The following is a 17,842-nucleotide window of genomic DNA, read 5'->3' on the forward strand; positions in this document are numbered from 1 at the left end:
CAACAGGTGTGGCTGAAGTAGCCGAATCCACTAATTTGAAGGGGTGTCCACATACTTTTGTATAAACAGGGTATAAGAAAGTAAGAGTAGAGGGAGGCACTGAATAGTACAGGGAGAGAGAGAGCTCAGGACAAGACCCAGTCCCCTTCATTAATAAGGAGTGAATACCCAGGCCAACAGGCTGCTGTGGCCGTGCTCGCTCTCTCACCAAGCACTTTGCCAACCACATGGTTCCACTCACAGTACACTCTCTCAGGACTAGATTTACAGTCAAGTACATAACTGATGCACAATGCCTTAACTGCATCACCCTGCTGCCATCTTATAACTCAGCCAACTCAGAGAAATAATATACATTTGGTGGTCTGTAAATTCCAACATGATGGACTGACTATATCTGTGGTGAAGCAACAGCCACTAACAGACAGGTAAATAGTGTTCTCGTGAGGTAGACTGGACAGATTGGAAGCCAGGGAATCTTTAACTGAGTTTGCACTGAGACCTACTCCACTGGGAAACACATAAATTATAGGGACCGCAGCTCAGGGCCTGACGCTGCACAGGGGCTGTGTGTGTGCGTGTGTGTGACATATAGCAGGTCCACTGTGGCCCATAGTGAGTAATGGAAGTAATGAAAGTCAGTAAATCAGTGACAGGTTCTGAAGCAGTAAGTGTTTAGGACTGTTATAGAGCCTTACTAAAGTAACTGGTTCATGCACCCACATAAGACTGTTCTGCAGCGCTTGCTTGCCAACACCACACACTTATGCAGGACTTTTATTTTGTGAGGTGATGAAGAAACTAAGCAGCAGACCAACATTTTAGAAAAGTCTGTATAATAATAGTCAAACTGAAATTCCAAGGTGAACAGGGACCAACACCCTGACGAACCAGCAAAGTTTAAATTCAATTTTTTATTCAACATACTGACTAACAGGGCTCTTTACAGAGGAGAGATCAGAAATGTGTCAGTGTGATATTCTCCTCACCAAACAGAACCATTCTGGACTCGTTAAAAACTTCCAGCTTTAGTCCATAACAAACAAACAAACAAACAGGTTTATAGAAAACATATGACATAAATTAATGTATTTCATAACTATATGACAGAGAAATCAAACACTGTTTCCCATAGTTTATTGCTTTTAAAAGCTTCCTAGTGAAATCATCTTTACCTCAGAATGCATGAGACAAACACTATAGCCTCTCCCAACATGATGCTCATTTCATAGCAGATGGTAAACATCTTCAAAACAATGTACACTATATAGGTTGAGATCATATAAAAACATATTACAAAACTTGACAAAAATAAAGAATCACCACCACAATAAGGTTATACATGTGAGTGTGTGTTATTTCAGATTGAGTAGTATAGAGCTAAGGTTCAAGGACAAGAAGGTGAGTGTAGGGTCACTTGTTCTGTGCATCTCCTGCAGCAGCAGATGAAGAGAGCAGCGCTCAAACAGCTGCCTGTTCTTCCTGTGAAAACCAGAAAACAGAGGGTATGTTACACTGGGTCTATGAATGATAGTATACCTAGCACCACACGTGTTACAAATGCACCGGATCTTGTAATAATCGGTCCTATATTACTAGATATTCTTTGGTCCTATATTACTAGGTCCTATATTACTAGATATTCTTTGGTCCTATATTACTAGGTCCTATATTACTAGACATTCTTTGGTCCTATATTACTAGGTCCTATATTACTAGATATTCTTCGGTCCTATATTACTAGGTCCTATATTACTAGATATTCTTTGGTCCTATATTACTAGGTCCTATATTACTAGATATTCTTTGGTCCTATATTACTAGGTCCTATATTACTAGATATTCTTTGGTCCTATATTACTAGATATTCTTTGGTCCTATATTACTTGGTCCTATATTACTAGATATTCTTTGGTCCTATATTACTAGGTCCTATATTACTAGACATTCTTTGGTCCTATATTACTAGGTCCTATATTACTAGATATTCTTTGGTCCTATATTACTACATATTCTTTGGTCCTATATTACTACATATTCTTTGGTCCTATATTACTAGGTCCTATATTACTAGATATTCTTTGGTCCTATATTATTAGATATTCTTTGGTCCTATATTACTAGGTCCTATATTACTAGATATTCTTTGGTCCTATATTATTAGATATTCTTTGGTCCTATATTACTAGATATTCTTTGGTCCTATATTACTAGGTCTTATATTAATAGATATTCTTTGGTCCTATATTACTAGGTCCTATATTACTAGATATTCTTTGGTCCTATATTATTAGATATTCTTTGGTCCTATATTACTAGATATTCTTTGGTCCTATATTACTAGGTCCTATATTACTAGATATTCTTTGGTCCTATATTATTAGATATTCTTTGGTCCTATATTACTAGATATTCTTTGGTCCTATATTACTAGGTCCTATATTACTAGATAGTCTTTGGTCCTATATTACTAGTTATTCTTTGGTCCTATATTACTAGGTCCTATATTACTAGATATTCTTTGGTCCTATATTACTAGATATTCTTTGGTCCTATATTACTAGGTCCTATATTACTAGATATTATTTGGTCCTATACAGGGATAAATAGAGGGTTCTGCTGGAAGGTGCTGTGGGTCACCTCTCATCTACAGCCTGACAATATTCATCACAACCGATCAGTTTGTCTCACCTGATCTTGGAGAGTTTCTGTAGGATGATGGAGAGTTTCTCCAGAAGAGGAAGTTCTAGTCTGGGGTTCTTCACAAGGAGAGCTGCTGTACGGAAGAACTCTTCAGTGCTGCAAGCAGACAGGAACTCAGACAGATACCCTGCAGAGAGGGAAACACTTAGATAGGTATACAGATGGACGGACAGACAGTTGCTCTGAAGAACCTTACGGTAACTGTTAACTGAAGATGATGTGGGTGATGAAACAACGGAAGCCATTTATTTTATATGGAGGGAGTGACGTAGGCGGGGGACCGGTGGGCGATGCGAGCATGGGCGAGAGAGGGTGAACAGGGCAGGACCTAAGTTGGGGAAAGCTGAACTTTATGCAAATACTCTGATATCGCGGCACGATTGACCAATCGAAGCTCACTATAGCTTCCAGCCTCTACTGGATTGGCTATTGATGCATAGCACTATCTAGCATGCTTGCTAGCACCCACAAGAGGGTGAAGCTAGCGTGGCTATTCAAATGATTGATGATAGTTAACAGGCACTGTTACACACAGGCAGACAGACAGTTCCACTGAAGAACCCTACACAGTCCTGTGTACACCTGTTAACCTGCTCAGTCATCCCATCATCGGGCCTATGATGGGTCATCCCTGATCATCGGGTATAACCAGCCTCTGCTGCGAGCAGAATGGATCAGGAACCCAGCTGAAGTGTTCCAGTCGTAAGAAACAGAAGCTAATCAATTCCACCCAGCCAACGAGAGTAAATCTACATGATTTCAGATCAAGCAGAGTCCATATTGTCAGTGTTAACTCTGTCTTACAGGGAGGCATAGATCTCAGCATGTGTCTCTCAGATAAGTCAAATCAGAGCCAGTCTGGCAGTATGGTAAAAGTCTGGACAGACTACAATCACAACATTAAGTGTACAGTCGTGGCCAAAAGTTTTGAGAATGACACAAATATTAATTTCCACAAAGTTTGCTGCTTCAGTGTCTTCAGATATTTTTGTCAGATGTTACTATGGAATACTGAAGTATAATTACAAGCATTTCATAAGTGTCAGAGGCTTTTATTGACAATTACATGAAGTTGATGCAAAGAGTCAATATTTGCAGTGTTGACCCTTCTTTTTCAAGACCTCTGCAATCTGCCCTGGCATGCTGTCAATTAACTTCTGGGCCACATCCTGACTGATGGCAGCCCATTCTTGCATAATCAATGCTTGGAGTTTGTCAGAATTTGTGGGTTTTTGTTTGTCCACCCGCCTCTTGAGGATTGACCACAAGTTCTCAATGGGATTAAGGTCTGGGGAGTTTCCTGGCCATGGACCCAAAATATCTATGTTTTGTTCCCCGAGCCACATAGTTATCACTTTTGCCTTATGGCAAGGTTCTCCATCATGCTGGAAAAGGCATTATTCGTCACCAAACTGTTCCTGGATGGTTGGGAGAAGTTGCTCTCGGAGGATGTGTTGGTACCATTCTTTATTCATGGCTGTGTTCTTAGGCAAAATTGTGAGTGAGCCCACTCCCTTGGCTGAGAAGCAACCCCACACATGAATGGTCTCAGGATGTTGTACTGTTGGCATGACACAGGACTGATGGTAGCGCTCACCTTGTCTTCTTCGGACAAGCTTTATTCCGGATGCCACAAACAATCGGAAACGGGATTCATCAGAGAAAATGACTTTACCTCAGTCCTCAGCAGTCCAATCCCTGTACCTTTTGCAGAATATCAGTCTCTCCCTGACGTTTTTCCTGGAGAGAAGTGGCTTCTTTGCTGCCCTTCTTGACACCAGGCTATCCTCCAAAAGTCTTCGCCTCACTGTGCGTGCAGATGCACTCACACCTGCCTGCTGCCATTCCTGAGCAAGCTCTGTACTGGTGGTGCCCCGATCCCGCAGCTGAATCAATTTTAGGAGACGTCCTGGTGCTTGCTGGACTTTCTTGGGCGCCCTGAAGCCTTCACAACAATTGAACCGCTCTCCTTGAAGTTCTTGATGATCCAATAAATGGTTGATTTAGGTGCAATCTTACTGGCAGCAATATCCTTGCCTGTGAAGCCCTTTTGGTGCAAAGCAATGATGACGGCACGTGTTTCCGTGCAGGTAACCATGGTTGACAGAGGAAGAACAACGATTCCAAGCAACACCCTCCTTTTGAAGCTTCCAGTCTGTTATTCGAACTCAATCAGCATGACAGAGTGATCTCCAGCCTTGTCCTCGTCAACACTCACACCTGTGTTAACGAGAGAATCACTGACATGTTTTTGGAAATGTTTTTTGGGGATTCAGTTCATTTGCATGGCAAATAGGGATTTTGCAATTCATCTGATCACTCTTAATAACATTCTGGAGTATATGCAAATAGCCATCATACAAACTGAGGCAGCAGACTTTGTGAAAATGTATATTTGTGTCATTCTCAAAACTTTTGGCCATGACTGTAGAATGTGACAGTCATTGATCCAACATGACACAGTACTTCTCATAACCATCAGAGAACTGCCCCAAAATTCCTACACATTTCTATTTTTACAATCAACACATTTTCAATTTTACTAGTTCAGTTGACTCAGAACACATACTCGCGCAAAAAAACACGTACAAAAATGACCTGGGGGATTCAATTCAAACATTTATTTTCCCTGTGATAGGTTCAATAGGGAATAAAAGAGTAGAGTAATTTGGGGGGTAATTGTGCGTGAAAAAGCAATCTGCTTTAGAGACAGCCTCATGGTGTTACTGTAGCTACTGTACTTTAGCAGACTTGCAGAGACCCAGGAAGTCCATCCCTGTTACAGTAGCAGAGAGCTAGACACCTCCATCTGCTTTAGAGACAGCCTCATGGTGTTACTGTAGCTACTGTACTTTAGCAGCCTTGCAGAGACCCAGGAAGTCCATCCCTGTTACAGTAGCAGAGAGCTAGACACCTCCATCTAGTCCCACGCCTCTCCTCTCTTCTGGCTCTTTCAGCCTTACTGTATGGTGGACGGGGAGAGAAACTTCAAACACTATGGGTCAGTGGTAGAATAGTCCGTGTCCTGGCTGATTTAGGGGGGAGGGGGTTCTCTTTATGGTCCCCCCTGGTTCTCCCCCTGTCTCTATAGGACACATGGACTGGATTACTGTAATATAGCCTGAGAGAGTTATATGGGGGCTTTGCCTTGGGCACAGACACTAGGACAGGACACACTGGGGAGAGGGTGACCTGCAGGTGTGAACCAGACCTCTGTGTGTGTGTGTGTGTGTGTGTGTGTGTGTGTGTGTGTGTGTGTGTGTGTGTGTGACAGACACTATGCAGGCGTACTGTATTAAGGCGTCCGCATGCTTCCCATCCAAAACAGTTTGAGCACATACGACATTTTGTGACGTTTTTGTTAGTTTTGTCTTCGACTGTTTGTGTCACAAAATGTTTTCTTGAGGCAACTGTAGGGGTTCTTCAATGAAGTGTTTGTTGTCATTCAACGAGAGACAACTTGTTTTCATGCAAACATTTTTACTTACCACTTTTTTCGGATTATTTAAGCGAAAGTCTTAAGGGAGTATGCGAGGCACAGACGTTCACTTTGCCTAGCCAAGTTCTGCTAGGACCAACCCGAACCTAGTATGCAGGCGCCTTAACAGGGCAGCTACAGAGGGGAAATTGAGTTGACCTTCTGGTGTGAACTGCATGAAGGAACCCAGCCATACCGTACTGTACAGGGGTCGAGGAGGCTGCATTACAGGCAGACATTGAGCAAGCCTGCAGTAGTACAAGACAGGGGAGGTGTGTGTCAGGCGGTGACCCAGGCGGTTCAGTGGTGACCTTCAGGTGTGAACCCCAAATCTCCGTCATGGCCTCACTCACACTCACCTCATTACTCCCCTGTAAACCACTCTAATCACCTGCTCTCCCTCTCTCCCATAAATCATAGTGGGCTGCTGAGATCTCCACCTGCCACACTAGACTTTAGAGGACCAAGGGCTTAGCTCTGCTCAGGGTCTCTCTCACACACACACACACACACACACACACACACACACACACACACACACACACACACACACACACACACACACACACACACACACACACACACACACACACACACACACACACACACACACTTTGTTCACTATCAGCCAATGACACAAATTAGTCAAACATAAAGCACATAGTAGGAGCATACTGTACTGTTATGGAGAGAGTATATTGTGGTGGGAAGTCTCCATACTCATGGGTCTTTGAGCTGCACTGGCTGAGGGTGGCAGGTATCTTAGTGGTTAGAGCGTTGGGTCAGTAACCAAAGGGTTGTTAGCTCGAATCCCCGAGCAGAGCAGGTGAAATCTCTCGATCTGCCCTTGAGCAAGGCACTTAACCAGGGTCGGCGTCAATGGCTGTGACCCCACTCTCCGAGGGTGTCTCAGGGGGAGTGGGATATGCATTTCACACCACACACAGGTTACCTTTGATTAATAGTGAGAGAAGTAGTGTATCTATACTTACGTGACTCTGCGCTGAGCTGCAGTAGGATGTCTACGGGAGTCTGCAGCCCCCCCTTCCCTCCTCGGAGCAGGGCTAGGAGGACAGACACTCCCCCATACTGAAGAAACAGCCCCCGGACATCCACACACACCAGGTCACTGTGGAGGGAGTCCAACACCTGGGCTAGGATGTCAGCTGGAGGGAAAAGAGGAGTTAGGTCACACAGACAACCTGGACACTGCTACCAACAGTTATCCCATCCCAGCTGGAGGCTCACCTAGACATGGGAGATCAGTGAACAGGTCTGTCTAAAGCCCCAGGGATAAATCACACTGACAAACTGCTGTTCTGCCCTGCATGTCTGCTTGCTCCTCTCTCCCCTAGTCAGAGCCGTACAGACAGGAGTAGTGGATAATGAACAACCCAGTATAAGCAGACAAAGTGAGAGTGGCTAGGAGAGACATCCTGGTTACTGAGAAGACATCTTTATGGGGCCTGTGTCACTGATGATCTCCAGATACACAGCACTGTAGTCTGTAACTGGCCTAGCCAGGGGGCTGGAGGGGTACACCAGAACCCCCCTGACCCAAAGCCTGCCTGCCTCCCTCTCTCTCTGGTCCAAACCCATTAAGGCGCTGAGTTTCCAGAAAGCTTTGTTTTCTTTACACGACCCAGACCCACAGCATGAACAGCTAAGTGTCTCATTCTAACACCGTCTGTCTGTCTGTCTGTCTGCAGACAGGTTTTTATTAGTTCAGATGTTTTTCTGTAGACGGTTGAAAGCTTTTTGGAGCCTGATACCTCAGTCTGACATGGTACCTATTAAAGAAATATTCTTCCTATATGAACAAACCAGTTTCATGTCCATCCAGAGACAGAGCTGAGCCAACCTGGCAGAAAGCTTGACCTTTGGGGGTTTAGGCCTGGGTTGCTGTTAAGAACTTGCTTACAAATGTATTTGTGAAAAGCACAAAACAAATAACATTTGATTGGTTGGATGATTGACTGATAGCTGCATGTCTCTCTATAGAGCACAGTACTACTGTATGAGTTACACACTCACTAGAAAGAGACAATTATAAACCTGTATTCATACCCAATGGAAAACCACACTGCCCTCTGCAGGGGACTTCACATAACTACACCAAAAAATAAATGGCAGACATATCAAAGAATTTCCCTTGGATTTAGGAAGAATATAGAATTATTGGATAAGTGTTCACATTAGACATTGTGTGTTTATGTAGTGTAGCAGTGTTTTACCCTGGGTGACGGTCCTGAGGATGATGAGGGAGGAGAGGAGACGAGTGTGGGGACAGAGACTCCTGTACAGAGAGGGAGGTAGAGGAGGGCCCCTGGTCTTCAGAGGGCCGTTGGGGTCCTGCTGCTGGGCCGGAACCCGGGACACCTCCTCCCCCAGACGCCGCAAAGTGGACGACAGAGCCACCGGCTACACACAGACACACACACGTACTCAGTTAGTCAGTGGGAGTCCAGCGTTGTGATAATGTTTCTGACCTTGTGGTTCACCTTCAACATGTTGCTGTAATACTACAGCATGAGATTCCAGTTTAAACATCAAACAGTTGCCCTGACACTGCCAGACAAACAAACACACTCCCCGCGGTTCACTTCTGAGACGCGTTGGATCCGGGATGGCATCTATGCTTGTTGGTGACTCGCTGGGCTGGGAGTTTTCATTGAGAACCAGACAGAGATTCTATCCAGTTGGGTCTGAGCCTCTCTCTGTCAGTGCGATGTCTGTTCTCCAGACACACACACAGCATGTTCTACATACGACTAATAAAACCTGATAATAAAACCTGATAACTTCTAATGTACCCCACACTAATTAACCACATACTGGCCAGGCCAGCACAGGACACAGTCTGACACAAGGGATTCAATAACATAATGTTTGCAGCATGAAAACAAAATTCTACTTTCTTCTCACAGCTGGGAAGAGAATGCATTCTCAGTTTGTGTTGTGTAGTGTTGTTGTGTGGTGTTGTGTATTACCTGTGTGCTGTTGTCTATCTCACACAGGCTCCAATATATAAACTTGATCAGGGTCAGGGTACCAGAGGGGTCTGGTGATGCAGAGGACTGCTGCAGCTGCTCAACCAACAGAGGCAAAACCTAGAGACAGGAGGTCAACAACAACACAATATAAACAACACAATATAAAATACAAAACACAGGATCAACACAAAGCCTGGGACATCATAACAAGATAAACACATAGCGTAATAAGCCAAAACAACCCCCTGGACGAGTCCAGTCCTCCCACCTTAGAGCACCTGTTGTGGAGAGAGACCACTGGTGACAGTTGCTGCTGACCTTGGGCTGTTCTGCTGTCTCCTGCTACTGGAGGAAACATCTGTCCGTCTAGAATCCAGTCCAATAGCAAAGCCAGCAGCCTGAGAGGGGCGGGACTTACACTACCCTGCAGAATGAGACAACCAGTAACCAGTATGGTTAGAATCTGGCCATACTAAATGGTGGGTTTTCCAAACAACCTCATTGACAAGAAATTGGAAGCAACCACCACCACTGTTGATTGGAATAATTACGGTACCATTCTATGAGTCTTCATCAGGGAGTATGTGTGGGGTTAGGGCTGCATTAGTTATAACCACAGTTAACACAGTAAAAACACTAGTAGTCAGTACCCACCGTTCCCAGCAGAAATTACATATACCATACACACCTTGGCTAGCTTGGAGGTGGCTTTTTTCTCGGGTTTAGAAGGTTTGGACTCAATAGCCTTCTGACAAACGTTCTCTCTCCCTTTCTGTGCCATGGAGAATTCATACTTCCTCTAGAGAGAGAAAATCACATGAATAATAACAGACAGTATGAATAGGAGTTGAGGGTCTGAATAACACAGGTCTATTTTGCTTGTTGTGTGTCTTCCTACCTGAAGGTTCTCTAGCCGAGCCTGGACCTTCCTGAACTGGTTCTCCAGACGCTTGTTCTGCTCACTCAGCTCATTCAGCTGAACACAATACAATCATACAACACAAACAGTTAGTAAACACTTTTATTCAGAGCAACTCACTACACAACGTTGTAACTAAGTGATCAATCAGAACCAGCGCCCTCCTGTGGTCAGTTGAGAGTCATACAGTGCCTTCAGAAAGTATTCACAACATCTTGAGTCAATAAGTATTCAACCTCTTTGTTATGGCAAGTCTAAATGAGTCCAGTAGTAAATATTTGCTTAACAAGCCACATAAGTGGCATGGACTCACTCTGTGTGCAATAAGTGTTTTTTTTATTTATTTAACTAGGCAAGTCAGTTAAGAACAAATTCTTATTGACAATGTCAGCCTATGCCGGCCAAAAAAGGACAATGCTAGGCCAATTGTGCGCCAAATCACGACCGGTTGTGACACGGTCCAGGATCGAACCAGGGTCTGTAGCGACGCCTCTAGCACTGAGATGCAGCGCCTTAGACCGCTGCGCCACTCGGGAGCAACATGATTGTTGAATCACTACCTCATCTCTGTACCCCACACATACAATTATATGTAAGGTCCCTCAGTTCGAGCAGTGAACTTCAAACACAGATTCAACCACAAAGACCAGGGAGGTTTTCCAATGCCTCGCAAAGAAGGGCACCTATTGGTAGATGGGTAAAAAAAGCATGGTGAAGTTATTAATTACACTTTGGATGGTGTATCAATACACCTAGTCGAAGATGCAGGCATCCTTCCTAACTCACTTGGCGAAGAGGAAGGAAACCGCTCAGGGATTTCACCATGAGGCCAATGGTGACTTTTAAAACAGTTAAATAGTTTAATGGCTGTGATAGAAAAGAACTGAGGATGGATTAACAACATTGTAGTTACTCCACAATACTAACCTAAATGACAGAGTGAAAAAAAGGAAGCCTGTACAGAATAAAAAAATTCCAAAACATGCATCCTGTTTGCAACAAGGCACTAAATTATTACTGAAAAAAGTGCGGCACAGCAATTAACTTCTGTCCTGAATACAAAGGGTTATGTTTGGGGCAAATCCAATACAACACATTACGGAGTATCACTCTCCATATTTTCAAGCATAGCGGTGGCTGCATCATGTTATGGGTATGCTTGTAATCGTTAAGGACTGTGGAGTTTTTCAGGATAAAAAAAATGTACTGAATGGAACTAAGCACAGGCAAAATCCTAGCAGAAAACCTGGTTCAGTCTGCTTTCTACCAGACACTGGGAGACGAATTCACCTTTCAGCAGGACAATAACCAAAGGCCACATCTATACTGGAGTATATATATATATATATATATATAAATAAGTTTACATACACTTAGGTTGGAGTCATTAAAATTTGTTTTTCAACCACTCCACAAATTTCTTCTTAACAAACTATAGTTTTGGCAAGTGGGTTAGGACATCTACTTTCTGCATGATACAAGTAATGTTTACAACAATTGTTTACAGACAGATTATTTCACTTATAATTCACTGTATCACAATTCCAGTGGGTCAGAAGTTTACATACACTAAGTTGACTGTGCCTTTAAACAGCTTGGAAAATTCCAGAAAATTATGTCATGGCTTTAGAAGCTTCTGATAGGCTAATTGACATAATTTGAGTCAATTGGAGGTGTACCTGTGGATGTATTTCAAGGCCTACCTTCAAACTCAGTGCCTCTTTGCTTGACATCATGGGAAAATCAACAGAAATCAGCCAAGACCTCAGAAAATAAATTGTAGACCTCCACGAGTCTGGTTCATCCTTGGGAGCAATTTCCAAATTCCTGAAGATACCACATTCATCTGTACAAACAACAGTACGCAAGTATAAACACCATGGGACCACGCAGCCGTCATACCGCTCAGGAAGGAGACGCATTCTGTCTCCTAGAGATGAACGTGAATGTACTTTGGTGCGAAAAGTGCAAATCAATCCCAGAACAACAGCAAAGGACCTTGTGAAGATGCTGGAGGAAACCGGTACAAAAGTATCTATAGCCACAGTAAAACGAGTCCTATATTGACATAACCTGAAAGCCCGTTCAGCAAGGAAGAAGCCACTGCTCCAAAGCAGCCATAAAAAAGCCAGACTACGGTTTGCAACTGCACATGGGGACAAAGATCGTACTTTTTGGAGAAATGTCCTCTGGTCTGATGAAACACAATTAGAACTGTTTGGCCATAATGACCATCATTATGTTTGGAGGAAAAAGGGGGAGGCTTGCATGCCGAAGAACACCATCCCAACCGTGAAGCACGGGGGTAGCAGCATCATGTTGTGGGGGTGCTTTGCAGCAGGAGGGACTGGTGCACTTCACAAAATAGATGGCATCATGAGGGAGGAAAGTTATGTGGATTTATATAAATATACATACATATACAGTGCCTTCGGAAAGTATTCAGACCCCTTGACTTTTTCCACATTTTGTTACGTTACAGCCTGTTTATTTTCCTCATCAATCTACACACAATACCCCATAATGACAAAGCAAAAAAAGGTTTTTAGAAAAATACATAAAAATTACATTTACATTAGTATTCAGACCCTTTACTCAGTACTTTCTAGAAGCACCTTTGGCAGTGATTACATCATTGAGTCTTCTTGGGTATGACGCTACAAGCTTGGCACACCTGTATTTGGGGAGTTTCTCCCATTCTTCTCTGTCAGGTTGGATGGGAACCATCGCTGCACCGCTATTTTCAGGTTTCTCCAGAGATGTTCGATCGTGTTCAATGCAGGAGTGGCTTCGGGACAAGTCTCTGAATGTCCTTGAGAGGCCCAGCCAGAGCACAGACTTGAACCTAATTTTTTTATACATTTGCAAAAATTTCTAAAATCCTGTTTTTGCTTTGTTATTATGGGGTATTGTGTGTAGATTGATGAGGGGGAAAAAACTATTTAATCAATAAGAATAAGGCTGCAATGTAACAAAATGTGGTAAGAGTCAAGGGGTCTGAAAACTTTCCGAATGACACATGATCTTAGGTAAAAAGCAGCCAGCTGAAGCAGATGCTTGCCTGTTTCTTCATGTTGTCGTTGAGTTCCTTGATGGAGTTGAAGCTGGACTTTAACCTCTTGTTCTCCCTGGTTCTCTCGCTCAGCTGCTCCTGTAGCTGACTCACCTCCTCACTGTGGCTCTGACGGAATACACACATTTTCAGAACCGCTCACACAATGCACTTTAAAAAAACCTGTGAAGAAGAGATCATATTCATCCTTGAGGGATTGCTGAAGATGTGTGTTTACCTCCTCTTGCTGTAGCAGTCTGTTCTCTCTGTCCTGGAGCTGGGCCGACCACTGCTGCTGGCTCAAACGTTCTGCCTGTAGTTGTTGGTAGATGTGCAGCATCTCCTGGTAGACCTGTCCCATCACTGAGGGGCAGGAGGGGGAGAGGACAGGGGAGGACTGCTGCTGCCTCACCCCTCTCCCCCCTTTCTCCCCCCTCATCTCCTCTTCTCTGGCCAGGTCTACGGTGGACTCAGTCTCTCGGGAGCCCAGGGTACGGGCCAGGCTGGAGGGCAGGGTCACATCTGAAACAGAAAAACTCACACTGTTTTTTTTGTCAAGTGTTTTCAGTTTGAAGAAAGCAGTATTGGTATGATTATTAATATGAATATAATACCTTTATTCTCAACATAAAAACAATGCATTATCTAGCTACATCTGTTGAGACATGCTGAATATAAGAAGACCCCAAACACACCTGTCTCTGTGTAGTGGATCTGTGTGTCCAGGAGAGGGCTGAAAGTATAGTTCTCACTCAGGTCCTCCTCACTGTCACCCCGACTACAGTCACTGTACAACCTGGGTAAGCAGACAGTTACACATCAGTGGCATATGGTAGCTTGGCCCCATCAATTATAACACAAGGTGTTGGTCTGAAAGAAATGCCTGGAGAAAGACTGACCTGTCTGGAGGGTTGGTGACAGCCTGGAACAGCTCCTGTAAAGCTCTGTTGTAACCTCTCATCTCTCTGGTGGTGGTGCGTCTAGACCTGGGGGACTTCACAACTCTCTGCTGCCCACCATGGTAGTGTCTTCCACTCAGCGCAGGTGCTTTCTGCTCTGTAGAGACCTGTCAAAAGGCAATAGTGAGCTATAGCATGTTCAGTCACTGCAACGTACGTGCACAACCTAGTACTAGTAATAACAAGCCAACTAACGTTAGCTAACTATTTAGCTAGCTAACTAAGTCGATAACGTTAACTAGCTAGAGTTAGCTGGTTTGCTTGGTCTCTTGGTAACGACTCCGAGTGATCCAGCTAGCTAGAAAACAAAGTTAGAGATCTGGAACACTCGGGGTCGTTACCAAGGGAACAATCAAACGTGCTAGCTAAGGTTATCTACCTGGCTAACTAGTTACTGTAAGCTAGCTAAATATTTAGCTAGTTTGCTTGTTAGCTATATACACGTTACTAACCCGTTTTCTTTCCAGATATTTCATTTTCAGCCTCTCAACCGTAACGTCCAACTCGCTCTCTGACGATTCGTTGTTCATCTTGAGGTTTCACACAGATCTATTGTTTTTCAACAAACTCCAAAAGCACAGTCAACTTGTTGTCAGTTTGAATTACGTGCATTTTTCATAAACCGGAAATGAAAAACCTGCAAATCTGCCGTCATCCTGAGGGCGGCGCCATTACACAATACATACATATACACATACCTCCTCTGACATTGTCCTGCTTACAGTGTGAGGGACCGTCACTGCTGTTGTAGCCTTCTGTGCTCAGTGCTGGGATGAATCTATCAACCTGTTCAAGAACCTGTTCCACATTCTGTAAAATAATACACTCACATGCATACATTATTAAGATACTGTTAAGACCAGCTATTCCTGAGAATGATGTAAAATTGTATTAGTTCCTCACCCAGATGGTATTTAAATGCATGTAGGTTCAAGGTGAGATATGATTCATACTGTATGAATCATAACATAACTCATCTTTAGACTGATATAGATACGTAAATACCATCTGGGTGTGGAGGGAATCATAGTCTGAGGTAACAGAACCATCAGAGTGGAGGCACGTTCTGTTGGGGAGGCATCATCTGATGGAACTCTTCCATAACACCATGACTCCCCTCTTTCTGGCATTGTATTCTTTTCATGAGAACACACTGTATCAAATTAACATTTTGAAACCTTGTCATTGTGTTGTTTATTTCAAAAACAAATCTCCTTACATTTGCCTCACAAACATTGCCCTCTGTACTTACAGTAAGAAAAGCATACATACACTATTCGAAGTTTATGAGTGGGAGTAAAAAAATCTGTATTCTAGCACCTCCTGTCTTAATGACACACTCATTAGCCTGCTGTGCCTCTGGATCAGAGATCTGTGCTATGGGTGGAGGACAATGGTGGAGCAACTTTCTCAGTTCTCTTTAATCAGCTATAGAGATCTCTGTATTAAGACACAGAATATAAAGTACCCATATGGCATATAAGACAAAAGTTGCACTGTAGAAGTGGAATATATAGCTTATTAACAACACTGATTGAGTATCATAATAACTTTAATCACTACTTTTGTAGCATCAACAAAAACAATGATCACAACAAATATTGTTTGGAGAATAAGTCAAAACTTGATATGTTATATTTCAGATATGTCTACAAGCTTGGGGAGGTTGATAGTTAAAGAACAGACAGAAACACCATGATCAGCTATTCTAAGACCTTGCAATGGCCGAGGCTGATGGTTTAAGTCCAGAGTTTCATCCTACAGTTTAACCAGCTTCAATGTCATTAAACACCATTCCGACTATGACAGTAACCCAATCAAACATCAAGGAGATGATGACCTCATGGCTCTTATGGATCTGAGGTCCTCTTAACTTTCCTCCAAAGCTCAGCAATGTGCCAGTCCCATTAGACTGACCTGGCTGGAGTGTCCATTAGTCTTGGCAGAGTATTACAGGTCATTTCCTCCAGGTAAAGTCTCTCGTGTTTATTCTGTTGATAGTCTCTGATCTCAGGCAGTCAGATGCTATCCGGGTCCAACATAACTCTGAACTGAATGGCGTGCACATGCGTGTGTGTGTGTGTGTGTGTGTGTGTGCGTGCGTGCATGTAACATTACAACAACCTAACATCGTTATTAACCTATAGAAGTACGAGATAGCCATCCCTGTGACCGGGTATGGTAACTCTTGAAATTCCTTCTGTCACTAAAGATTTACAGTGCTTTCAGAAAGTATTCACACCCCTTGACTTTTTCCACATTTTGTTGTATTACAAAGTGGGATTAAAATGGATTTCATTGTAATTTTTTGTCAACGATTTACCCGAAATACTCTGTAATGTCAGTGGATAAAAAAAAAATACATTTGTAAAAACTTTATAAAAAATAAAACACTAATATATCTTGATTAGATAAGTATTCAAACCCCTTAGTTAATACATGTTAGAATCACCTTTGGCAATGATTACAGCTGGGAGTCTTTCTGGGTCTCTTAAGAGCTTTCCACTCCTGGATTGTACAATATTTGCATGTTATTCTTTTTTCAATGCTTCATGCTCTCTCAAGTTGCATGTTAGTCATTGCTAGACAGCCATTTTTAAGTCTTGCCATAGATTTTCAAGCAGATTTAAGTCAAAACTGTAACTAGGCCACTCAGGAACATTTAATGTTGTCTTGGTAAGCAACTTCAGGACATCCAGTGCCTTCAGAAAGTATTCACACACCCTGACTTTATCCACATTTTGTTGTGTTACAGCCTGAATTTAGAATTGATTAATATTAGATTTTGTGTGCGTGGCCTGTACACAATACTGTCAAAGTTGAATTATGTTTTTCGAAATGTTTACAATTTAATAACATTTTTAAAGCTAAACTGTTGAGTCAAAAAGTATATAACCTCTTAATTATGGCAAGCCAAAATAAGTTCAGGAGAAAAAATATACTTAACAAGTCCCATAATAAGTTGCACTCTGTGTACAATAAAGCATTTATTGTGATTTTTGAATGACTACCTCATCTCTGTACTCCACACATACAATTATCTATAATGTCCCTCAGTTGAGCAGTGAATTTCAAACACAGATTCAACCACAAAGAACAGGGTAGTTTTCCAATGCCTTGCAAAGAAGATTACCTATTGGTAGATGTGTAAAAAAAAGCAGACATCGAATATCCCTTTGAGAATTACTAATTACACTTTGGATGGTGTATCTGTCACAGATCCCTCCGGAACTTTCATTACGCACACCTGTCCCCTATTCCCCAGATACAGGCATCCTCCAAACTCCAATGCCAGAGAGGAAGGAAACTGCTCAGGGAGTTCACCATGAGGCCAATGGTTACTTTAAAAAAGTTTGAGTTTATTGGTTTTATTGGAGAAAACTGAGGAAGGATCAACAACATTGTAGTTACTCCACAATACTAACCTAATTTTCAGAGTGAGGCACTAAAGGAAAACGGCAAAAAATGTGAAAACAAAGAGTTATGTTTGGGGAAAATCCAATACATCATTGAGTACCACTCCTTATATTTTCAAGCATGGTGGTGGCTGCATCTTGTAATGGGTATGCTTGTCATCAGCAAGACTAGGGAGTTTTTTTTAGGATGAAAAGAAAAAGAAATAGAGCCAAGTACAGGCAAAATCCTAGAGGAAAACCTGGTTGACTCTGCTTTCCAAGAGACACTAGGAGACAAATTCAGCTTTCAGCAGGACAATAACCTAAAACACAAGGCCAAATA

General features: G+C 42.7%; 1 protein-coding gene across 1 annotated transcript; it reads right to left on the minus strand.

The window, feature by feature from the left end:
- Positions 1 to 894: 894 nt before the first annotated feature.
- On the minus strand, positions 895 to 14,730 carry LOC106586512 (coiled-coil domain-containing protein 138). The gene is made up of 13 exons (XM_014173899.1): positions 14,557 to 14,730; positions 14,045 to 14,211; positions 13,841 to 13,941; positions 13,384 to 13,667; positions 13,155 to 13,274; positions 10,073 to 10,150; positions 9,863 to 9,973; positions 9,443 to 9,598; positions 9,172 to 9,291; positions 8,416 to 8,602; positions 7,174 to 7,347; positions 2,692 to 2,830; positions 895 to 1,482 (listed from the first exon to the last, which is right to left on the minus strand). The coding sequence occupies exons 1-13, from the start codon at positions 14,632 to 14,634 to the stop codon at positions 1,356 to 1,358; spliced, it is 1,842 nt and encodes a 613-aa protein (XP_014029374.1). The 5' UTR covers positions 14,635 to 14,730; the 3' UTR covers positions 895 to 1,355.
- Between the last annotated feature and the right edge of the window lie 3,112 nt (positions 14,731 to 17,842).

This window comes from Salmo salar, chromosome ssa25 (genome assembly GCF_905237065.1).
Source record: "Salmo salar chromosome ssa25, Ssal_v3.1, whole genome shotgun sequence".
Classification (NCBI taxonomy): domain Eukaryota; kingdom Metazoa; phylum Chordata; class Actinopteri; order Salmoniformes; family Salmonidae; genus Salmo; species Salmo salar.